This window comes from Triticum aestivum, chromosome 5B, assembly GCF_018294505.1.
Source record: "Triticum aestivum cultivar Chinese Spring chromosome 5B, IWGSC CS RefSeq v2.1, whole genome shotgun sequence".
NCBI classification, from domain to species: Eukaryota; Viridiplantae; Streptophyta; class Magnoliopsida; order Poales; family Poaceae; genus Triticum; species Triticum aestivum.
In genome coordinates, this window is record NC_057807.1 from 284720026 (window position 1) to 284745180 (window position 25155).

The window sequence follows — 25155 nt, forward strand, 5'->3', positions numbered from 1 at the left end:
AGAATTGGTTGTAGTGGGGATCAACTTCTTAAGAATGTAAGATAAGGCGGATGCATGAACTGCGAGCTCTTAAATGTTGATTAACTTTGAGATCTAAAAGCATATCAATTCTAAATTCTTTCGCACTTTTGGTAATCAGGTACTCAAACAAACATGTTGTGCGCCGTACCTGTTAACCCAGGCATGTACCACCGTCATTGTGGAGAGGGCTAATGTGCAAAAAACTTTCAACACACACCCACTACTAAAAATTCCATCCATCTTCTTGCCCCATTAGTTCATCCTCCTCCCGTCCTCAGATCAGATCCGATCTCTGGCTCGCACCGGCCGGGTGAGACGACGCACGAGCGATCCCCTTCCCCTCCCCTTCGACTGCGGCACTATTGATGCAGTATCATATATCAATATCATACGCATGATACTCTCTTTGTTTCTTTTTATTCTGCATACTAGATTTGTCTTAAGTTAAATTTTGTAAAGATTGACCAACTTTATATTAAAAAAACCAGCATCCGCAATATCAAATACATACAACACGAAAGTATATTACACGATGAATCTAATGATGTTGATTTGACATTTTGAATGCTGGATTTTTTTTTCTATCTTAAGACAAACTTAATACGCAGAGTAAGAACCCCCAGAAGGAATACTACCCATTACGGGAGGTTTTAGTTAGTGTTGATGTTGATTTGTTGTATAATAATAAGGCGATCCGTGAACTGCGAGCTCTTAAATGTTGATTAACTTTGAGATCTAAAAGCATATCAGTTCTAAATTCTTTGGTACTTTTGGTGATTAGGTACTCAAAAACAAACATGCGGTGCACTGTACTTGCTAAGCTTGGCGTGCACCGCTGTCATTATGGAGACGCTGGAGGGCTAATGTGCAAAAAGACTTCCAACAGACACCCCACTACTAAAAATTCCATCCATCTTCTCTGCCCCGTTGGTTCCTCCTCCTCCCGTCCTCAGATCAGATCCGATCTCTCGCTCGCTCGCTCGCTCGCACCGGCCGGGCGAGACGACGCACGACCGACCCCCCTCCCCTCCCCTCCGACTGTGTCCTCTCGCCACCGCCGTCTGCCGCCATGGCGGCGGCTAACGCCCCCATCGCCATGCGCGAGGCCCTCACGGTAACACGCGCGCGCATCATGCTGCCCGCCCCCCTTTCGGGAGTCAGATCAGATCTCCCGGCAGGGGTCGGAGCTTGCGGCCGACCGACTCGACTGACTGACTGACTGACTGACTCGTCGTCCATGGCGTTGTTGCTTGCAGCTGACGAGCCTGGGGATCGCGCCGCAGTTCATCACCTTCACCCACGTCACCATGGAGTCGGACAGGTACATCTGCGTCCGGGAGACCTCGCCGCAGAACAGCGTCGTCATCATCGACATGGCCATGCCCAGCCAGCCCCTCCGCAGGCCCATTACCGCCGACTCCGCGCTCATGAACCCCAACACCAGGATCCTCGCGCTCAAAGGTAGATCTCGCCGACCCCCTTGCCTCTGGGATCTCGTTTTCATACTTGCTGCGGCTTCCATCCTAGTCGGCCGCAGGATCTGTCAGAATTGGTCGGTGATCTCATCATTTAGCTGCTTACTTAGTACAATGTGCAAATGGTGCAGTGGCTATTAATTTGCATTGAAACCTGAGATCAAGTTTCAGCTGGGGATCTGGTAGTTTAGAGTGGCGATTGACAGTCATTTCCATACTTACAATGATGAATAGCACAGTATCTCAGTGATGACTATGCTTGATCTTTTTGAAGCTACGAGCCCTAGGTGGAATAATGGCTTCTCACTGTTTGCATACATAGATAATTCAGTTATGGTAATATGCCAATGTCAGAAAGACAGCTTGGTGATCTGATATCTTAAAATTGCCGAACAGCGATGAATACATATGTTCTAGAATTTGAAAAATGAATGCTCCCATGAAAGGTCACGTACATACTTTCAAGCTTGTGCTGATGTCTACTGACATCCTACACTTTAAATGCGCGTGCTTATTGGTTGTGCACAGAGATCAGAGTTTCCATGGATTGCATGGCGTCTATTTTGCCTATACTGTAACCATGACCATGACTTAGATTCCTTGTAGTTGAGCTTAGCTTGGACTTTCTATAGGTCATCGTAAGAGTTAATATATGAACCTGTGCGAGCCATTGTACGCTGTTCTCATTTGAATCAATGACTTCTCCACGAACTGGATCTGCCTGTATTGTCTACGGCCTACTTTTGTCAAGGAAAATGCTACCTTTGTTTTGAAGGAAAACTGTAGGGTAGGATACGGCAGTATGCATATTATTTAACAACTAAAACGAAATATGCACAAGATATGGACGTGGAGGAATATGGAAATTACATACACTGATTGCTAGGCATAAACTGGATATACAATTGAATTATCCCAGGCACAGAACTTCCATATCTTCTCGTTTAAGCCTAAAGGCTTTTTGTCAATATGTTTTTTTAAAATCGAATGCTCCCTTATCACCAGTCCTCTTTGTTTTGGCTAGTTAGTTGTGATGAAGTAGAACTTGCATGTAAAATACCCATTTGATGTGATATATTTTTTTACGATGCTTTCTATTCCCTCTGTAAAGAAATATAAGCGCGTTTAGATCACTACTTAGTGATCTAAACACTCTTTTATTTCTTTACGGAGGGAGTACATTCAAATAGTGATATCGGTTGTGCATTTAAACGGTAGCTGCCAGGTAATGTTCTTCCTGAATCAGAATTGTCTACTTGCAGAATCAGAATTGTCTATCTTAAATTTGATAATTTTTTTATGATGCTTTCTACATACAAATACAATAGTGATATCCATTCTGCAGATAAACAGATAGCTGCGAAGTGATGTTCTTGCAGAATCAGAATTGTCTATCTTAAATCGTTTTTAGTTGAAATGACTGGTTCATGCATCGATTTGCATAGAGTTTGTCTGGTTGCTACATAGCTGCTTGGGTTTATTTTTTTTCTGTAGAAAATGCATATTCATGCTTAAGCATTACTGTATATTTACTTTGATCTATGTATTTCAGGAGTTTACGAATAGACACGATAACATTCACCTAATTATTTTTGCAGCTCAAATACCTGGAACCACACAGGATCACCTGCAAATCTTTAATATTGAAGCTAAAACTAAAATCAAGTCACACCAGATGCCAGAGCAGGTAAATGTTTTGAATTATTTTCAAGTGTTCTTGCTCCTTTTGTTTAAATGCTAATATGTAATCTTACTCGATACATTATCTTGCATATCTCCTCTTCTACAATTGCAGGTTGTGTTTTGGAAATGGATCACCCCAAAGTTGCTGGGTTTGGTAACACAGGCATCAGTTTATCACTGGTCAATTGAAGGTTACTCCTTTGACAAATCATAGTTATTATCGGTTTAAGTGCTTCCAGCTTTGCATGATTTGGCTGCTATGCATACAAAACCAAGATAATCATCGCTTGCTTTCGTTGGGATGCAGGAGATTCTGAGCCCATTAAGATGTTCGATAGGACAGCTAATTTGGCGAATAATCAGATTATCAACTATCGGTGTGATCCAGCGGAGAAGTGGCTCGTGCTTATCGGAATTGCACCTGGTGCTCCGGAGGTATGCTTAACAGGCATTCTTGATATTTGTCATCGTAACGTAGTGCACTGCTGTGTTCAGAATTGAACGCAATATAAAGACAACAATTGCTTTTGCCTCTCTTGCTGACATTTCTATCTCGATGATTTTTGACCCCTCTTAGTGTGTAAGAATATAATTTATAATTTTCCAAAATCCGAAGCAAATTTACCAGAGTGAGCCAGCAAGCAGTTGTTGTAGGCACTTATTAAACGATATACTTTGTCATATGTGCTTCTCATATTGACGAGCTTTCCTTTTCACCTATCAGAGGCCACAGCTGGTAAAGGGAAATATGCAACTTTTTTCTGTGGATCAGCAGCGTAGTCAAGCACTTGAAGCCCATGCTGCTTCTTTTGCAACATTCAAGGTACTGTTCAGTTATTTAGTGCTGCTTATATAATTGTTTATCTTCTAGTGTTTAACAACTGTGCTTGGTTTTCCTAACCAGGTTCCTGGCAACGAGAACCCATCCACCCTCATCTGTTTTGCTTCTAAGGCATCTAATGCTGGAACAATTACTTCTAAGTTGCATATTATTGAACTGGGCGCCCAGCCAGGTTTGCGTTTAGAACCCTGAAGTTCTACTTTTCAGTATTTTTGTTTCTGCATTCAAATTCAAATTCTTAGTAGAGCAAACTTGTCTTGCATGGCCATTAGAATTTTGCTTTTATTTTGTTTAAATTCGTTCCTCTGTTCTTATTACTTTTGTTGTCGGTTCATTTTATGCAGGGAAACCTGGCTTTTCCAAGAAACAAGCCGATCTCTTCTTCCCACCAGATTTCCAGGATGATTTTCCTGTAGCCATGCAGGTATTATTTTAAGTCCCACAGGATGTATACCCTATATTAGCTACCACATAGATCTAATTCATTTTATCTTCTTTTGATTACAGATCTCTCAAAAGTATGGCCTTGTCTATGTAATTACGAAGCTTGGGCTGTTGTTTGTATATGACTTGGAAACTGCCGCGGCAGTTTATAGAAATAGAATCAGTCCAGACCCCATATTCTTGACTGCAGAGTCTTCAACAACCGGTGGATTCTATGCCATTAACAGAAGAGGGCAGGTTTTGCATGCCACAGTTAACGATGCAACTGTTGTTCCTTTTGTCAGTGGTCAAGTATGTTGTTTTACTTTCTTTGATCCCTTGGCCATGTGTATGTTAGTTAATCCTTTTAAAGTTTTAATACATTATGGTGCATGCAGTTAAACAACCTTGAACTTGCCGTGAATCTTGCCAAAAGAGCCAATCTCCCTGGGGCGGAGAACTTGGTAAGCTCCGCAGCTAATTTTCTTCTGTGTATAATGATTTACATTTTTTGGCACCTGCTCTTTTTACCTATGCTTGTATTTCTGCATAATTAGTTAGTACAAGTTTTGTTCGTGAGTAGTTACTTGCTAAATTGTTGAGCTATCTGTTGCTAATTTCTTCGTATTCCATTGGAAATTGTGTAGCTGACATGTGTCAGTCTACTATATTTAGCACTTGCATTCTTGCTGAATGAGCACTTCAGTCTTTTCAAGCTGTTTACGTAATCACTTAGCACACTTATCCTTCATAGTTGGAAACTTCATGCTTGCTCATTTAATTATTTTGGCAGTCATCACTTATTGTTCCCTAGATGGCACCAATCTTTTTCCACCTATACCTTGTTACAGTAACTGTTTTGTCCTAGTGGCAATGGGGTGCTTATTGTTTTCTTTGTGAGTACTTATTGGTTGGCACTGGAGTGCTTACTCTTGCAGTCAACTAGTCATGTAGTTGAGTTCTATGCTCACTGTAGAGTTTTAGATGTTTATCTTATCCTTCATGCCACATTTTGATGTGTAGATCCTAAGTTTTGAAGTTTCTGAATTGCAGGTTGTGCAAAGATTCCAGGAACTGTTCGCACAGACAAAATATAAGGAAGCAGCAGAGTTGGCTGCAGAATCCCCGCAGGGTCTTCTACGAACTCCCGAGACTGTTGCCAAATTCCAGGTCCCTTTCTTTTCATGCTGCCTATGAAGCTCTTAATGCTTACTTATTTCCTTTCTACCGCTCAGTTGCCATCATTGTATTCCTTCTTAACGAGCCAGCCATTCTTCAGACTGAACTGCGTGACTTATAAAGTGTGTTTACGGTATAAATTTTCATCAAAGGGATTATTAAAAATTTAAAATCAGGGCTTTGCTATTTTTTTTTACAACGCCAAACTCTTGGTAGTTATAATTTCCTGGAAGTATTATTGGGTTAGGACTAGAAATGTACACCCACAAAGACATATTATCTTCTTTCACATATACAGTTAATCTGCTTATAGTGTTAACATCTCTATTCTTTATTTGAAGGTATTATTTGTTAAGCGAAACGCAACGGCCAAATTAGATGTTACCCTTGTATAATCTGCTTTAATTGCAGGTTCTTCTGCTTGGCTGATTTGCTGTTTTTGTGCTTCAAATGCAGAGTGTTCCTGTTCAAGCTGGACAAACACCTCCACTGTTGCAGTACTTTGGCACATTGCTTACTCGAGGGAAGCTCAATGCTTACGAATCTCTTGAGTTATCTCGACTTGTTGTCAATCAGAACAAGAAGAACCTTTTGGAAAATTGGTTGGCGGAAGACAAGTTGGAGTGCAGTGAAGAGCTTGGAGATCTTGTAAAGGTAAAATTGTGTTCTGCCATGTTTCTTGATTGCATAGAGCCATAGATATAGCCGTGCTTCCATTAATTTTGTTCACTATTGTGTCTGGAATGTTCACCCAGTAGTTTGTTATTGCAGACGGTAGACAATGATCTTGCGCTAAAAATATACATAAAGGCTAGGGCAACCCCGAAAGTCGTTGCCGCTTTTGCTGAGAGGAGGGAGTTTGACAAGATCCTTATATACTCAAAGCAGGTATAGTGCTTTGGTACTGTTAAATCTTGTTTTCAGTTGTTATACCCGTGTTCAATTTGGACATTAACTGTTGACCTAACACTCTTGCTATTCCAGGTTGGATACACTCCGGACTACCTCTTCCTCCTCCAGACCATCTTACGTACGGATCCACAGGTAATAGTTTGTTTAAGAACTGTGCCATGGTGAAACATTTTATACTTGATTGTGTGGTTCTTTGATCTGCATAAATCGCCTAACTGTATATCCTGTATGTTCCTGGTCAGGGAGCTGTCAACTTTGCTCTCATGATGTCACAAATGGAGGGAGGTTGCCCGCTGGATTATAATACCATAACTGATCTCTTCCTTCAGGTAGCCTTTCTGTTCATATAAATGCTTATTATGCTTTGTTGATTTGTAATATTCTTTTTGCACTTTTTGCTATGAATTTTGGCTGTAATTCTTTGCCTTATGCATCTTTTGTTGACAGAGAAATATGATACGAGAAGCAACAGCTTTTCTGTTGGATGTTCTAAAACCAAATTTGGAAGAGCATGCTTTTCTTCAAACCAAGGTTAGCATTTACATTTTTTGAATATAGATGGCTACCATACATGTTTCATTCTTTACTCAGTAGCTTCTGTCTGAATCCATTCTAGGTTTTGGAGATCAACTTGGTAACTTACCCAAATGTCGCCGATGCCATCCTTGCTAATGGTATGTTCAGTCACTACGATCGCCCTCGTATTGCTCAGCTGTGTGAAAAGGCTGGCCTGTACTTGCGGGCTCTCCAGGTGAGTATTTTTGCACGGATTCATTTTGGGTTGATTCTCTTTGGCTCACTATCTAATTGTTCTTATACTGCAATGCAGCACTATGCAGAGTTACCTGATATCAAACGTGTTATCGTGAATACCCATGCTATTGAGCCGCAGGTTTGTTCTCTTCAGTTATAATTGGCCAGCAGTCTTTTTTTTTCCGGTCCACTGACCACTTTCTTGCACAGGCACTCGTTGAGTTCTTTGGAACCCTTTCTAAAGAATGGGCACTGGAATGCATGAAGGACCTTCTACTGGTCAACCTGAGAGGAAATCTTCAAATTGTTGTGCAGGTAACCTGCACAGTTACCTTCTCTATCACGTTGCTGGTCCCCCCACCCCCCTCCCCTCTCTCTTTGTTCTAATTATCAAATTCATCTGTAGGCCGCCAAGGAATACTGTGAGCAGCTTGGAGTTGACGCCTGTATTAAACTGTTCGAACAATTTAAATCATACGAGGGGCTCTACTTCTTCCTAGGGTCCTATTTGAGCTCAAGGTACTTATGCCTGATGTAACTTGATATGTTCTGTTTGCCCTTCTCTTACTGCGTCACACTTTAATATTTGACTTCATCACATGGAACAGTGAGGATCCAGATATCCATTTCAAATATATAGAATCAGCTGCAAGGACTGGACAGATTAAAGAAGTTGAGCGAGTCACAAGAGAGTCTAACTTTTACGACGCTGAGAAGACAAAGAACTTTCTGATGGAAGCGAAACTACCTGATGCCCGTCCACTCATAAATGTCTGCGATCGCTTCGGTTTTGTTCCAGATCTTACTCACTATCTGTACACAAACAATATGCTCCGGTACATCGAAGGCTATGTACAGAAGGTATATAACTCTCATGAATTTAGTTTTATTTGAGTATCATTCTTCTAATATGTCGAGTATATGAATGGCTATTGACCCTTTTCTCTGTATTGTAGGTGAACCCTGGAAATGCTCCGTTGGTAGTGGGGCAGTTACTTGATGACGAGTGCCCGGAAGATTTCATTAAGGGTTTGATTTTGTCTGTTCGATCTCTTCTTCCTGTCGAGCCACTGGTTGATGAATGCGAGAAGAGGTTTGATTCTTAGCTCTTATCCTGTACAAACATGCGCATTGGTCTTATTTGTTTAATATTTTTAATCAGGAACCGTCTACGTTTACTGACACAATTCCTGGAGCACTTAGTGAGCGAGGGTAGCCAAGATGTGCATGTCCACAATGCTCTTGGGAAAATTATCATTGACAGCAACAACAATCCTGAGCATTTCCTTACTACCAACCCGTTCTATGACTCACGTGTGGTGGGTAAATACTGTGAAAAGAGGGATCCTACTCTTGCTGTTGTTGCGTACAGACGTGGACAGTGTGATGAAGAACTTATCAATGTTACCAACAAAAACTCGCTGTTCAAGCTGCAAGCTAGGTATGTAAATAGTTTTTTGTCCTTCTGATGCCATGTTGATGTTCTGAATCTTTATATCCATTGGGTGTCTGCTTACATGCTCAAATCATGTGATCTGAATTTTCAGGTATGTGGTTGAAAGAATGGACGGTGATCTGTGGGATAAAGTTCTACAGCCTGATAACGAATATAGAAGGCAGTTCATTGACCAAGTGGTTTCTACTGCATTGCCCGAAAGCAAGAGTCCTGAGCAAGTTTCTGCTGCTGTTAAGGCTTTCATGACAGCTGACCTCCCTCATGAACTGATTGAACTTCTTGAGAAGATTGTCCTTCAGAATTCCGCGTTCAGTGGAAACTTCAATCTTCAGAATCTGCTCATCTTGACAGCCATCAAGGCGGACTCATCTAGGGTCATGGACTATGTTAACAGACTAGACAACTTTGATGGTCCTGCCGTCGGAGAAGTAGCAGTTGAAGCACAACTTTATGAGGAGGCTTTTGCCATATTCAAGAAGTTCAACTTAAATGTGCAGGCTGTCGATGTTCTGTTGGATAACATCCGAAGCATAGAAAGGGCGGAAGAGTTTGCATTCCGTGTCGAAGAAGATGCTGTCTGGAGCCAGGTTGCCAAGGCCCAGTTGCGTGAAGGTCTAGTCAGCGAAGCAATCGAGTCCTTCATTCGTGCAGATGATGTGACACATTTCCTTGATGTCATCCGCGCTGCGGAGGAAGCCAATGTATACCATGATTTGGTCAAGTACTTGTTGATGGTAAGGCAAAAGGCAAGGGAGCCCAAAGTCGACAGCGAACTCATCTTTGCATATGCTAAGATTGATAGGCTCAGTGACATTGAAGAGTTTATTCTGATGCCGAATGTTGCCAATCTCCAAAATGTTGGCGACCGTCTGTATGATGAAGAGCTCTATGAAGCTGCAAAGATCATCTATGCCTTCATCTCAAACTGGGCTAAGCTGGCTGTCACTTTGGTCAAGCTAAAGCAGTTCCAAGGTGCTGTAGATGCTGCTCGCAAGGCTAACAGCGCTAAAACATGGAAGGAGGTCTGCTTTGCTTGTGTTGACGCCGAGGAGTTCCGTCTAGCACAAATCTGTGGTCTCAACATTATCGTTCAGGTATATAAGCGGGGACATCCTTTTGAGCTTAATATATTATATATGTTCCTTTCTGACATGCCTTCTTTTTTGTTTAGGTTGATGACTTGGAGGAAGTGAGTGAATACTACCAGAACAGAGGATGTTTCAGTGAACTTATTTCCCTCATGGAGAGTGGTCTTGGACTTGAGCGGGCACACATGGGCATCTTTACTGAATTGGGAGTTCTCTATGCCAGATACCGCCCTGAGAAGCTCATGGAACACATCAAACTCTTCTCCACCCGTCTCAACATTCCTAAGCTTATCCGTGCTTGTGATGAACAACAGCACTGGAAAGAGCTTACATACCTATACATTCAATATGATGAATTTGACAATGCTGCTACCACTATCATGAACCATTCTCCAGATGCATGGGATCACATGCAATTTAAGGATGTCTGTGTTAAAGTTGCAAATGTTGAGATTTATTACAAGGCAGTGCATTTCTATTTGCAAGAGCACCCTGATCTCATCAATGATCTTCTCAATGTGCTCGCACTTCGTTTGGATCATACCAGAGTTGTAGATATAATGCGCAAGGTTTGTACCTAATTGAAGATGTTGGTGTCTTAGACTTGTATACCATGCTAAAACTTTGAACTGTTCTGTTATTTTGATGCAGGCTGGTCAGTTGCATCTTGTGAAACCGTACATGGTTGCAGTTCAGAGCAACAATGTCTCTGCTGTCAATGAAGCTTTGAATGAGCTTTATGTCGAAGAGGAGGACTACGAGAGGCTCCGTGAATCTGTTGACATGCATGATAACTTTGATCAGATAGGTCTTGCCCAGAAGGTAAGAAAACTAGACAAATATGAAATGCTTGTTGATGTTATTACTGTTTTTATAACCAGTGCCTGCTCTTGTTGACCAGCTTGAGAAGCATGAGTTGCTTGAGATGAGAAGGATTGCTGCCTACATTTACAAGAAGGCTGGCAGATGGAAGCAATCCATTGCCCTATCGAAGAAAGACAACATGTACAAGGATTGCATGGAGACATGCTCACAGTCTGGTGACCGTGAGCTCTCAGAGGACTTGCTTGTCTATTTCATCGGACAGGTCTGAATTCTATGCGAATTGAGTTATGCCTTTTCTTGTGCTGGTTTAGCAGTGTGAATTTTCTATTGTAATTTTTGAACTTTAGTCGGCTGTCATGGAATGGCAGCACGTGATATTGCTTTTCTTATCACTAAAGATGTCTGGTTTTCTTGCAGGGAAAGAAAGAATGTTTTGCTTCTTGCCTCTTCATTTGCTACGACTTGATTCGTGCGGATGTTGCTCTTGAGCTTGCATGGACGAATAACATGCTGGATTTTGCGTTCCCCTATCTATTACAGGTATATATCTTTCCATGTGAATGTTTGGAATTGGAAATGTCCACATATGTACGATTTTGCTATAATGGTGTTGTTGCTGTCCATGCAGTTCATCCGTGAGTACACAAGCAAGGTGGATGATTTGGTGAAGGACAGAATAGAATCGCAGAAGGAAGAAAAAGCTAAAGAGAACGAAGAGAAGGAACTAGTTGCGCAGCAGGTAATCTTATTGTGCCCCTTTGTTTTGGTTGAACGATGTATTATTTATTATTGATGATGCTTATAAGGAGCCAACATGACAAATATGCGTTGTGTTTGGCAGAACATGTACGCTCAATTGCTTCCTCTGGCCTTGCCTGCTCCGCCCGGCATGATGGGCGGTCCACCTCCGATGGGTGGAATGGGCATGCCGCCGATGGGCGGGATGGGTATGCCTCCGATGGGTCCTGGTCCAATGCCAGCATACGGGATGCCTCCAATGGGAAGCTACTGAGTCAACCAGCCTCTGTTGTATGAATTTGAAGAGTACAGATGATGTGAAGTATTTCAGTTGATGCAGAGGGAGGGAAGAATCATGAATATCTATCCCAGAGAGGTATCTTCCAAGGTGTATATCTGCGTCATTGGTTGTTCCAGTTAATATTCTTTTGGTACCAGGACAATTTTGGCAAGCGAAATCTCTAGCCGAGTTTGAGTTAATTACAGGATTGCTATATTATATATATTATATTACGGTCGGATAGGATGAGCAGCAGCATGACTGGTTAGGCCCCTGGTACCATTTGTATAGGTGTTATATTGAAAGTCTGTAGACATTCTGCATGTACACTCGTCGGTGTTGGTGTTGCTGCCAGCCATAAACACATCAAATACTGTCTGTATGTTGTTAATTACCGGTTTCGGTCTCTTGTCCAGTGCTTAGTTTTTTGTAACTGAATGAACGCTTTGGTTGAACTTGTGAGTTGCTGATGTGTCTAGTTTTTTCCGTGCATCGTACTAGCAGTGCTCAAATCCGATAATGTACAAGTGCCTCTCTTTGATGGTTGTTTTGTGACTGGTCATGCTCCACGCGAACCAGAAGTTTCGCGAAACTACTCGTGTCAATTTCATATTTATGGAGATGGGTGTTGGCTGACAGGAACATCTTGGAAACTACGTAGGCGCGTGGCCCCAGTAACGTCGACTAAGCAAGATTATCTCATTCTAGTCTTTCTAGACGTTTGAATCCCATCTCCAGAAGAAAAAGAAGTCTGAATCCAGAATGTCCATCCTGGAAGGACCCATTCCAGTCAAGTACAGTATATTCAAGGACCACTCAAGAATGGTCTAGAATGTGCATCCAGTTGCAACTAAGCCGGCGGCTATAACACTTGGAGGCTACCGGTTTCCCTTGTCACCGCTTTGTTTTCGTCTAGTTCCTGTTCTTTGCATCAGCTGCGTGCGCTGATAAGCATCTGTCACCTTTAGTCGGTCCATCTACTTGTTCGTGAACCCTTGTTTGTCACCCAACATGTCTCGATGCATGCTTCTCTTGGTTAAGCCCGGTCAGTTACCCATGACTGTCCTGTACTCGACATTCATCAAGGTAGCAAGAAGCGTTGACTCTGTGTCCTGTCGACGGCAATTATAGGTCAACGACGGCGAAGGACGACTGCGCATATGGAAACCAGTGGGTTTCTTTTCTCTTCTTGCACATCAAGGCACCCTTTCCCTTGTTTTCTGTACATAGGGGATATCAAAGTACCAACGTGTATGCATGTGATTTTGCCTACATAGAAAGAGCACACACATGCACTCGGTCTTACTCATCATGCCGACATCATCATATTAGTTGCTAAATGGGTATTTTAAAAATGATTTATCTCGCAAACCGTTAATCCGATTAGCGGCCTTTCTTTCACCGGTGGGTTCTCCTCCGAGAGGGCTTTCAAACGATCTCACGTTGACGTGCTTCAGTGATTTCTTTTGTCGTCACAAGTTGCCAGATTATGTTATCACATAGTGCCATTTTTAAGTGGGAACATTTGTCACATAGTTTGTGTACAGTTACCGCCTTACCGGTCAATAATTGTGTATGTTTTTAAACATTGCAATATTACTTTGAGCCCAAGAGTGAGTATTCAAGTGTAACAATAAGTAAGAAGAGATATCAACCCACACAAGTACTCCCTTCGTTCTGAATTACTTGCCGCAGAAATGGATGTATCTAGATCATAGTAAATTCGGGACGGAGGCATACTGTAAAGTCTTTTAGATGAGTATATCGACTTTCATCAATTTGACAACTAAATAGCTAATAACATGGTAAATAAGTGATAGTAATGTGGCTAGTATCGACAAAAAAAGTAATTAAATCATTCCGACATGGGATTTAGTTTCAAAAATCTCGCGTGACGAAGATAATGATGAAAGCGGACCGTCGACCAGGTTAACGGTTTGAGAGATAAACTTTTTGAAATTCAAAGTTTAAAGAATTTTTTGGTATCATGCTCATGTGTTATTGTTGCATGCAAAGGGGAGAAGGAAGTGAGCCGCCCCATGAGCAGGCCAATATCCTTTATTATTTGTTCCAAAAAAAATGTCAACGGAGGGTTTACCATTTGCTTAAAATAATCATGAACCAGATTGTTATCAATGAACTACAGTAGATGTCAAATAGGAAGAGGTATGAGCTTATTTACAACATGACACCCTCAACTTCTCTTCATCATCAAAACTGAAAAGAAAAAGAAGAAAACTTGAAATTTAAGCATCACACCCAAGCCTCAACATACAATTGAAACGTCCATCATGTGAACAACTGCAACCACATGTCAAAAATACAGAAGAGAAAAGCGAACGAATGAAATGAAACCATCCTTCCTTTACAAATTGGCCATCATCATGACCCTGAACTCGTCGAAGGAGAGGACGCCGTCGCCGTTGAGGTCAAACCTGCAGATCATGGCCCTGCACTCCTCCAGCCCCATCTTCTCGGACCCCAGCAGCTTGCCCAGCATCCGCCTCAGGCTCGCCGGCGTGATCCTGGCGCCCTCCTCGCCGCCCCCCGTCGCGTACATGGCGAACGCCTCCTTCAGGCACCGCCGCCTCACCTCGTCGTCGTCGTCGTCTCCGGCCGCCCCACCGTTGTCTCCGGCGGCGCCGAGCCCGAGCCGGGAGAACTCCTCCTGGTCCAGCAGCCCGTCGCCGTCGGCGTCCACCGTGGCCAGGATCGCCGCGGCCTCCTCCTCGGAAACCTCCTCGCCCAGCGCCGCCGTCATGGAGCCGCGCAGCTCGGCGGCCGACACCTTGCCGTCGCCGTCCTTGTCGAAGGCGGCGAACACCGATGACGCCTGCACCACGGCCCCGGCCACCATCCGTGAATGCTCAATCTTGCTTGCTGCTGCTGGCTTCTCTGTAACCTCTATGTATCTTGCTGGTGAACCGCTCACAACCGTACGTGGATTATTGCATTGATGGTTGATGGACATGGTGTGCCGCGTGGGTGTTGGTGCTATATATACTGGTACGGTCTCTGTACGGGTAAAATGGCCGGTTCCATGACCGTGGCGACGCGTCAGCAACGCTATCAGGTTCCCTGGATATGCGCGTAGCCGTAGGGTTATCACCAGCTTTCTGTGTGCTGCGACTGCGATGCATCGTGCGTCCTTCATTCCCAGTGCATTAATTAATTAATTAATTAAGCGTCACAACAAAGTTTTAGTCAAACATTGGTATCGGATTTCTTCATTTTTGCTATACCATACTATACTATAGATTTGGATTTTTTTAGAGATCATTTTTTCATGGTATTGAGAAAATTCCCAATGCCATTGGTTTGTGTAAACTCACAGAAATCTTGTTGCGTCTTTACTCGAGGCAACACCCACGCATTTCGGTAGTTTTTGTTAAAGTCTCTCATTTCATGTTTTCCCATGCTGTTGGTCATTGTTTTCAAGATCATGTCAAAAATCATTATTTTGACCAAATTTCGAGGATGTGGTTAGTAGTTTTCAAGTTTGTTCTGTTTTGCCATGGTTCCATTTCAAGGTAACACTTTTATACCATTGTATAGTTTACGAATAATTTTGAATATTGATCATTGGATGAGGCCAGTATGATGGTACAAATGTGACAAATCCAAGCACTGTTAGTCACTGAATATCATCTCCACCCATCGAATTCTGCCATATGTATTATCTTGAAGATTGAGAGCTTAAGCACAATATACAAATCTCAAAACACAAGCACTTCTTTGTTCTAGAGTATTCCATGCTTAAGTTCTCCAAGCCTTCTTTTTTCACTAAATGAATTATCATTATGTCTTAACTTTACGATTTACAATGTATAATATGCACAAACCTCAAACCAAGGCACTCCTCGATTGTTCTAGACTTTACCACGCTTTATTTCCTCAACTTTTTTTTTTGACATTTACTCTTACTTTATGATTCTTTTTAAAGGCTGACAACAACTTTATAAAGTCCACTTGTCTTAGCAAATGCAATACTTCATGCATAAAGTACTCCAGACTTGCATGTTTACCTGTTATAACTTTGTATGTCAATATTCATTCGTAAGCAGGTTATCTGATTTCTCACATGCAACACACGTGTACCTCACTAGTACATATGGCAGCAAAATATGGTTTCCCAATGGGAATAGAGTGTCCCAAATTGACAATACATCATCATTTATTTATTTATTTTTGTGAATATGCCATCGTTTATTTCCCTTGTAACCGTTAGTGGTACAAATTTCTTGATGAGAATCCCACAAAGAAAGTATTCATGAGAAAAAGAACTTTTGTCTCTGACTATTGGCTGAATCTACTTTTGATCCGTAAGCTCTGAAGTAGAAAAACTTCTTTTTGAACCTGCGACCATAGAACAATTGTTCTATGGTATTTTCATAAATATACAAGTATATTTACAAAAATCATTACATGAGGTGAATCACCCAATACCAACTCTAGGTAACATTTGGATCAAATTATAGGTTCTGTTCTATCCAATGCTCAATCTGTACTACTTTGGCTTGCTTAGCTCTAAGCTTGACATTCTGCAGTCCTTCCTTGAGATAGTATCTCCAAGAGCTTATGTGTGGTGGAGCAGATCTGAAGGTTTTATCATTTCTTACCATCCAAATACCCCAGCAACCCATAATTATGATCTCCATCGCAATGTCTTTATGTAGCTTGATCGTAGTCAGTATAATTTCATCATATGCAGATATTCCTCTCTGTTTGGTGGGGAGCAGGTTTGTCCAACAACTGAGTGAGAAAGGTCAATTCTAGAACAGGTGGATAAGAGTCTTCGTAAGTGCATCTAGTGCCCCTTAGTGATTTTGGTGTATTGAAGACTTATAGGTTAAGGGACTAATGTGTTTGTGAGTGTACACAGGTTTTATAAGTCTATGAGGAGTTTGATATTTACGAAGAAAGTCGACCCCTAAAAAAGAATGTCTTCAGTTGAAGACTTTGGTTTTCATGAAGACTTTGAAAATGAGGAAATTGGTGTGACCTTGAAGACTTTGATATTGATGCGAGGATTATGAAGCGCGAAGACTTTTGTTTTCGTAGTTTCATTTTCTCTTTCTTGAGTCATAGGAAACACCGTACTATTAAAGGGGGTCGAGGTAAAACTAAGGAAACACTTTCCATGTGATGTTCATCTCAAAGCCTACACCTACCCAATCCTTTTGAGTAAAGCCATTGGAAATCTCATACAGTTCAGTCAATTCCTTCAGTGACAGAGATGAAGATCTTCTGTTTTCTGAGGAATTTATTCTGACTGAGGAGTTAGGAATTCACCAGTGCAGATTGTTTACAAGTGAGGAACATGATAGCCCTGAGGAATTTGAGAGCTCAAATTTTTGACCATTGTTGTGCTACACGCCAGCTGTCCCAAATATCTTATCCACCTAACGGTCATATAATTGAAGGGCATTTATGTCTTCTCATGTCGGACTGCTCCCCGGCTATAAATAGCTGCCCCTTACAACCACTAGCTGGTTGGCTGCTCCGAGAGAAACTGACACTTGTCATTGAGAGCATCCCATCCTCCGAGGACTTTGAGTGAAAATCATCAGTGAGGAAAAACCCAAACCCAAACACCTACAACCCAAAGTGATTGAGCATCACTGAAGAGATTGTTCCTGTGTGGAATCGACGCTTGTTACCTTTGAGGATTGTGCATCCTCCAGATGGTTAGGCGTCATGGTCTAGAGCATCCAAGAGGAATTGTGGATCGTCGAGTGACCGAGTCTGTGAAGGTTTGGAAGTCACCTGAAGACTTACCACGAGTGAGTGGGCAAGTTCTGTTTGACTTTAGCTCAAGGAGAATACGGTGAGGACTGTGTGTCCTCAGGTTTAAATACCTAGCCGCTCCAACCAGACGTACAACTGTCACAACAGTTGGAACTGGTCTACCAAATCATCGTCTTCACCAAGCTACTGGTTCTATTTCCTCAACCCTTTCATTTCCTCATTCATGTGATGATGAACTTGATTGTTACTGTTTGAAGACTTTGACTGAAGACTTTATCAATTTCCCCATTCCTATTTCTTCAGTCATCTTAGCTTCAGCCTGCTTATCCTGTTTACACGCTACCTATACCATGTGCTTGTTTCATTTCTTCATGATGAATGTGTTACTGCCATGTTGTGCTTGCACCTGAGTACTTATTCCGCTACATGTACTTCGTCGCTTAGCAAATTCCTCAAGTTGAATTTCCTTAGTTACAAATTTGTAAAAATCGCCTATTCACCCCCCTCTAGTCGATATAACGCACTTTTAATTGGTACCAGAGCAAGGTACTTCCTTGTTCTGTGTGATTTTGATTTAACCACCTGAAGTTTTAGTTATGTCGACTGCAGGCATGATCAAGGTCTCGGTTGGGTGTCCTACCTTCGATGGGACGGACTATCCCTACTAGAAGAATAAGATGCGCATGCATCTTGAGGCAATTGACAACGATCTCTGGTACGTTGTGGAAAATGGCATTCCCTCCATCACTCCTTCCGTGAACGCTGCTGATGTGGAGAGATTCAAGCAACAATCGCTCTCAAGCGAAGAATATCATATGTGGCCATCTGAGCAAAGGAAAGTACGACAGAGTAAGTGCTTTGGAGACAGCAAAGCTTATCTGGGATAGGCTGTCCAAGGTCAACAAAGGAGTCTCAACTCAACGTGACTCTCGAGTTGATGTTCTTCGTAATCTCTTCAACCGCTTCAAAAGACTCGACAATGAAAATGTTCAACAAACCTTTGATCACCTCACTGACATCTCAGATGAGCTTCAAGCAACTTGGTGCCACTGACATCACCGACCATGAGGTGGTGAAGAAATTGCTGAGATCACTTGATTCCTCATTCGATACACTGACACTGGTGATTCAAGAACGTGGAGACTACAAGTCACTAGATCCTGCTGGTATCCTTGAGAGGCTGAACACTCTGAATTCCAACTAGCTGAGAAGAGAGATCTCTACGGGCCTAGCTATGGAAGATCACACGCACTGAAGGCCAAGGCAGTTTCCTCATCTGAAGGAGAAAATTCTGATAGCAGCCTTAGTGATCCCAAAGAACTAAGCCAGGAGCTAGCAATGCTCGTGAGGAAATTTCAGAAGTTCTCAAGACGTGGTTGCTTTGGAAAATCTTCAAGAAGTGATGACATGAGATTAGATTCCTCATCCCGCGTTTACAAGAAGAGGACTTGCCACAAATGCAAGAAACCTGGCCACTACATAGCTGATTGTCCTTAATGGGCGAAGGAATCAAAGAAGAAGTACAAGGATGATAGTTCCGATGACTCAAAGAAGAAGAAATCTTCAAAGTCCTCATCGTCAAAATCTTCAAAGTCCTCATCTCATAAGAAGAGCAGTTCCAAAAAGGCTCGGGCTTTCATTGGCACGGAAATGGATTCTGAAGCTGAATCTGAGGAAAATGAGGACGAGGAGGAATCTGAGTCAGACTTTGGTGTGGCGAGCCTAGCCCTTGCTATTGCTTTCGTCAGCAAGTCCATCTTCAGCGATGAGGAAAATGGCTTCCCCAACACTACTGACGACGACAATGATGACTACGCTCCCACCTATTGCTTCATGGAAAAAGGTGCCAAGGTACTCAAATATCCCTCCTCCGAATCAAGTGAGGATGAATCTGATGAAAATCTCAAACCTAGCTATTCCAAACTTGCCAAGATTTCCGTCAAACAACAAAAAGCTCTGGAAAAGGTTCAAAATCTGCTAGACAAAAGCGATGACCTGTTGGGTGAGGAAATGGATCGAACTCAAAATCTGACTGATGATCTTCAGCGACTACAGTCTAAGTTTGATAATCTTCAAAGTCATCATAACACTCTCTTAGCTGATCATGAGAAGCTCTCTTATGCATTTCTTCAAAGAAAGCAAGATCTTGAGAAGCTAAGGGTGAGTTATGAAGATCTTCAGAAGGAAAACGATTCATTGCTTGCTCAACAGATCAGTTCCACTCAGGAAGAATTCATTCCACCATGTTTGAAATGCATTGAGCGTGAATTTGCTAATTCCTCACCTAAATGTTCAAATGCTTCTATTACTACACATTCTTCAACTATTTTTGTGGTCACAAATTCCTCATATGAGGATACCACAAGTATCAATGACAATGCAGGGTTGAAGGAGTTGTATGTGACAGGCATGTACAAAAGCCTCAAAGGGCATCAGGCTCTTTGTGATGTGCTCAAAAAGCAGATCTTGAACAGGAAACCAAGGAAAGAGGGTATTGCGTTTGAGAGGAAACTCAATGCTGATGGGACCTACTGGAAACCTGAGCAGTATCCCAAAACCTCATGGGTTTCTATGAAAGGACCTCCCATAGATCCATCCACTTTATCTGGCTTTACTTGTGAATCTTCATATTCATCTGATGAGTCATTTGACTCCAACTATAAACTGTTCAAAAATTAGAATAGCGAAGTATTTGTTAGATATGTTGGAACTAACTGCACGAACGGCCCCCCTATGAAGAAAATCTGGGTTCCCAAAAGGTGCCTTGAAAGTCTTCAGATGAATGTCCTCATGACACCACATGTGAAGAAGAGGAACCCCAGATCAAATTCTTCATATGGACCAAAGTCTTTAAATGGATCCAAGTCCTCATATCGATAAAATTCCTCACGTGGATCCAAATCCTCATATGAACACCATCGTGCTAACACTTCTATTTCACAGGGAAAATCTAAGAGCTATGAATATGTGCATTATTCTTCAAATCATTATGTTCATAAGTCCTCGAAGAATTTCTCTACTTATTCATATGCATATTCTAACCCCTCTTCTGTGAAACGAAGTGCACTGGCTTCAATGCCACCTTTCTCCTATGGAGCTCATAGAATGATGAACTCTTTGCCACCCCTTCAGATGTGGGTGGTGAAGAAAAAGAACTAATCTCTTGCAGGGTCAGGTCTCCAAATGAACTTGAACGTCTGAAGAATTTGCTGGAGACCTGAATATGCTAGATAGGGTGCAAGCTAATTATGAAGAAATGAATTACTCATTTCTCACATCCTTATACTGCTATATCTGTTGTACTGCTTGATGAAATTCAATCTGATGAATTTGATGTCATATTATTCACTGATGAAGTATATGAGTTCATAAGATGCACTAATTCATCTGCAGGATGATGAACCCAAAGCTATTGAGTGGGTCCTCGATAGTGGATGTACAAATCACATGACCGGTGACATGAACTTATTGATGGACACTGCTTTATCTCCATCGTATCTGAAGCATATCACCTACGCTGACAAAGGCAAAAGCAAGGTATTGGGTCTAGGTAGGGCTGCGATCTCAAAGGATAGACACATGGATAAAGTCATGCTTGTCGAGTCCCTCGGGTTCAACCTCATGTCTGTCTCAATGCTTTGTGATCTTGATATGGTTGTCATCTTTGGCAAATATCTTTGCATTGTGCTAATGGAATCTGACAATTCCAAAGTCTTCAAAGGCTTTAGGAGAGGAGACTTGTATATTGTTGATTTCTTTGCAAGATCACAACCTCCACATGTCTACTTGCAAAAGCTTCAGAAGGCTGCCTATGGCATCGATGACTAGGTCATGCTGGCATGAGAAACTTGCATACACTCGCGAAGAAGAAGCACGTCATTGCCATCGAGGGTGTCAAATTCCTCAGATCATTTTTGTGGGGCTTGTGAGGCTGGCAAGATGAACAGAGCCAAGCACCCGTCGAAGACTATCATGACTACCACTCGTCCTTTTGAATTGCTTCACATGGATCTCTTTGGCCCTACTCATTATGCCACTCTAACAAATGTAGCATCTCTATATGGATTTTTTATTGTTGATGATTATTCTCGTTACACCTAGGTGCATATCATTATGTACAAAACTGAAGTGCAGGAAGTCTTCAAACAATTTTCCTCAAGGGCCTCGACGAATTTCAACGTGAAGATCAAGCATATCCGCTGTAACAATGGGGTCGAGTTCAAGAATGCTGGTCTTGATGACTATCTTGATGAACTTGGTATTACTCACAAGTTATCTGCCCCATACATTCCTCAGCAGAATGGCGTCGTGGAGTGCAAGAACATGACTCTTGTTGAGATGGCTCGCACTATGCTTGATGGATACAAGACGCCTCGTCGCTTCTGGCCTGAGGCTATTGATATTGCGTGCCACATCATCAATAGGGTATATCTTCACAAATTCTTCAAGAAGACCTTATATGAACTCCTCACTGACAAGAAACCCAATGTGACTAATTTCGAAGCTTCGGTGCTAAATGTTAGATTAGAGATCCTCATCACAATTATAAATTTGCACCGAAAGCACATGAAGGTTTTATGTTTGGTTACGAAAAGGACTCGCACACCCACAAAGTCTTCAACACCTATCACAACAAGGTTGTTGAAACTGTAGATGTGCGGTTCAATGAGACTAACGGCTCGCAAAGAGAGCACCTACCTCCCGTGCTAGATGAAATGTCTTCTATGGAATCTATCAAGTTCAAGGCTACTGAGGATGTCATACCCATTGAAGAATCTGCCAAAGAAGTCATTCCAGAACGTGAAGAAAATCATGCTGGTGCATCTGAGGAAAATGGCTCTGAAGAAAATGCTGAGCCCAATCAAAGTCGTCAACCTACTCATCCTCGCGTCGCAAATGAAGTGCAAATTGAGAGAATCATCGACGACATCAACGCACCGGGTCCTCTCACACGCTGAAAAGCTTCACATTTGTCTAACTTTTGTGGGCACTTCACTTTTGTCTCTATCACATAGCCCACCAAAGTTGATGAGACATTTCTGGAGCCTGAGTGGATTCAAGCGATGCAAGAGTAATTACATTAGTTCAAGCTCAACAATGTCTAGGAACTTGTCAAGCGACCAGACCCACACAAGCACAATATCATCGGTACCAAATGGATCTACCACAACAAGCAAGATGAAAATGGCCTAGTGGTGAGGATTAAGGCTCGTCTTGTAGCTCAAGGCTAAACACAGGTTGAAGGAATTGATTTCGATGAAACATTTGCACCCGTTGCTAGACTTGAGGCTATTAGCATATTGCTTGCTTATGCTAACCATCATAATATCATCTTATATCAAATGGATGTGAAAAGTGCATTCCTCGATGGTAAGCTTGAGCAAGAAGTATATGTTGCTCAACCACTAGGTTTTGAAGATCCTAAGCATCCTGACAAAGTCTTCAGACTCAATAAGGCCCTCTATGGCCTCAAGCAGGCCCCTCGGGTGTGGTATGATACACTGAAGGAATCCCTCATGAAGAAAGGCTTCAAACCCAGTTCACTTGACTCAACTCTTTTCACCAAAACTTATAATGATGAAGTATTCGTGTGCCAAATATAAGAATGATGTAGACATGACCAAGACGCTTCTCCGGTCAATAACCAATAGTGGGACCTGGATGCCCATATTGGTTCCTACATATTCCACGAAGATCTTTATTAGTCGAACCTTTATGACAACATATGTAGTTCCATTTGTCCGTCGGTATGTTACTTGCCCGAGATTTGATCATCGGTATCTCCATACCTAGTTCAATCTCGTTACCGGCAAGTCTCTTTACTCGTTGCGTAATACATCATCTTTTAACTAACTCCTTAGTCACTTTGCTTGCAAGCTTCCTGTGATGTTGTATTACCGAGACGGACCAGAGATACCTCTCTATCATACGGAGTGACAAATCCCAATCTTGATTCACGCCAACTCAATAGACACCTTCGGAGATATCTGTAGAGCACCTTTATGATCACCCAGTTACGAAGTGACATTTGATAGCACACAAGGTATTCCTCCGGTATCCGGGAGTTGCATGATCTCATGGTCGAAGGAATATGTATTTGACATTAAAAAAGTAGTAGCAAAAACTGAACGGATGGGTCTTGTCCATCACATCATTCTACTAATGATGTGATCCCGTTATCAAATGACAACTCATGTCTATGGTTAGGAACCCTTAACTATCTTTGATCAACGAGCTAGTCAAGTAGAGGCTCACTAGGGACACGATATTTGTTTATGTATCCACAAATGTATTTAAGTTTCCGGTCAATACAATTCTAGCATGAATAACAAACCTTTATCATGATTAAAAAAATAATAATAACCACTTTATTATTGCCTCTAGGGAATATTTCCAACAGAATCATACCTATTAAATTCATTAATCCCTTATAAATAGCAAATGGGCCAAGAATAATGCCAAATTTGGACATGGATAATGTTACGGTGTATGTTGAATGTAGAAAAAAAATCATGGTCCAATGATGAAGCAACTACAAGTTCACCTTCAAACCTTATGCTTTTCCTTTGTCGGGGAGGGGTAGCCCTTTTATTGCCACTTTTCCATTATTCCCACATACACACTATTTCCATTCAGCCACTATTACTCCTATGCAACGTTTTCACTTTTATCACTTTCCCACTATTCCCATGAAGTAGTAGTGTATCCAATCAAACTTAATACGACTGAAACCAAGGATCAAACTCGATAACCTATGCACCCGAGTCAGGAGCATATGGCTTGAGTGAAACCTCTAGGTGTTCAAAAATACATCTCTTCTCGTTGGAGCGGTCGTTCAAAAGACGTACGCCCATTGATATGAATGGAAGATGGCAGGGAATGGTAGTCCTAGGCGAGTGATCTCGTAATTTCTTTTTGATAGTGGTTGGGAGGGTTTCCGTACTACCGTCTTGCTAGCTCATGTCTGCTCTCGTGACTCTGTCTCTCCGCACCCACCCCCGTCGTCGCCACCGCCTCGCTCACTGCTCCTTAGGCCCTCTCCGCACCCACCCCCGTCGCCGCCACCGCCTCACCCACTGCTCCTTAGGCCCTCTCCTTCCCACATACCCATTCTCATGCCGCGCACATTCGGATCCACTGGGGTGCGGCTTGGGGAAGGGAGGGGATACCAGATCCCGCTGCCTCTGGTGTACCAGACGTTCCCAGATCTACTTCAACCACTCGACTCGATCTCGACGGAGGTCCAGGAGGAAACTAGGGCGCTAAGCTGGAGAGAGCGAGCCATGAGTTTCAGGGACAATGCTCTCTCATGGACACTGTGCGTGAGGGAGTGGAGGGAAGCAGAGGAGGAAGCAGGGGAGAGGGCGGATCCAAACTCCATCGCCAGAAGGTTTGCTTAGGTATGCAAGGATCGGGCAGATCAGGCACTGATGAATCTCGCCTGGAGGATCTATTTCGAAGGCAGCTGGGAGGAGAAATGGAGGGTGCCACATCTGTCTGTCCCACCTGTTGCATTCGTCAATTGGGAAAAATAGGAGGCAAAGTCAGAGGATCAGACTCTTGTAGTGAGGTGGGATTGCATCCTTGGGCTGATGCCCACATGCACTCTGCCTCCACCTACTCCGGTCGATCCCTTGCTATATCTCTCCCCTCCACCAGCAACAGACTGAGCAATCGTTCCGAGCATGATGGTGGATTTGTCGTATTAGATGAAGAGGACATCAACTACTTGT

The 25155-nt window shown here is 42.4% G+C and overlaps 2 protein-coding genes across 3 annotated transcripts; one reads left to right on the top strand and one right to left on the bottom strand.

The window, feature by feature from the left end:
• Positions 1-910: 910 nt before the first annotated feature.
• On the top strand, positions 911-12083 carry LOC123111417 (clathrin heavy chain 1). Of its 2 annotated transcripts, XM_044532212.1 has the most exons (30): positions 911-1135; positions 1278-1482; positions 3095-3183; positions 3292-3370; positions 3487-3614; positions 3904-4002; positions 4084-4192; positions 4365-4444; positions 4528-4755; positions 4842-4907; positions 5497-5613; positions 6079-6276; positions 6394-6510; positions 6607-6666; positions 6777-6863; positions 6982-7065; positions 7151-7285; positions 7364-7426; positions 7498-7602; positions 7694-7806; positions 7896-8148; positions 8244-8380; positions 8450-8728; positions 8835-9837; positions 9915-10400; positions 10483-10653; positions 10733-10918; positions 11074-11196; positions 11285-11395; positions 11498-12083. In XM_044532212.1, the coding sequence occupies exons 1-30, from the start codon at positions 1091-1093 to the stop codon at positions 11666-11668; spliced, it is 5127 nt and encodes a 1708-aa protein (XP_044388147.1). In that variant the 5' UTR covers positions 911-1090; the 3' UTR covers positions 11669-12083. The 2 variants fall into 2 exon arrangements, with proteins under 2 accessions (XP_044388147.1, XP_044388146.1); XM_044532211.1 differs by having other exon boundaries at positions 7151-7426.
• A 1809-nt stretch (positions 12084-13892) lies between these two features.
• Positions 13893-14645, bottom strand: LOC123115996 (probable calcium-binding protein CML25/26). The gene has a single exon (XM_044537020.1). It carries the CDS (start codon positions 14643-14645, stop codon positions 14040-14042), a length of 606 nt encoding a protein of 201 aa, XP_044392955.1. The 3' UTR covers positions 13893-14039.
• Positions 14646-25155: the final 10510 nt, after the last annotated feature.

Excerpts from the sequence above, each read along its gene's own strand:
- LOC123115996 (XM_044537020.1), bottom strand. The coding sequence starts at position 14,645 with ATGTCCATCAACCATCAATGCAATAATCCACGTACGGTTGTGAGCGGT.
- LOC123111417 (XM_044532211.1), top strand. The coding sequence starts at position 1,091 with ATGGCGGCGGCTAACGCCCCCATCGCCATGCGCGAGGCCCTCACG. Across the intron at positions 3,615-3,903 it reads TTGCACCTGGTGCTCCGGAG|AGGCCACAGCTGGTAAAGGG; the intron begins GTATGCTTAACA and ends TTCACCTATCAG. Across the intron at positions 4,445-4,527 it reads ATTTTCCTGTAGCCATGCAG|ATCTCTCAAAAGTATGGCCT; the intron begins GTATTATTTTAA and ends TTTTGATTACAG.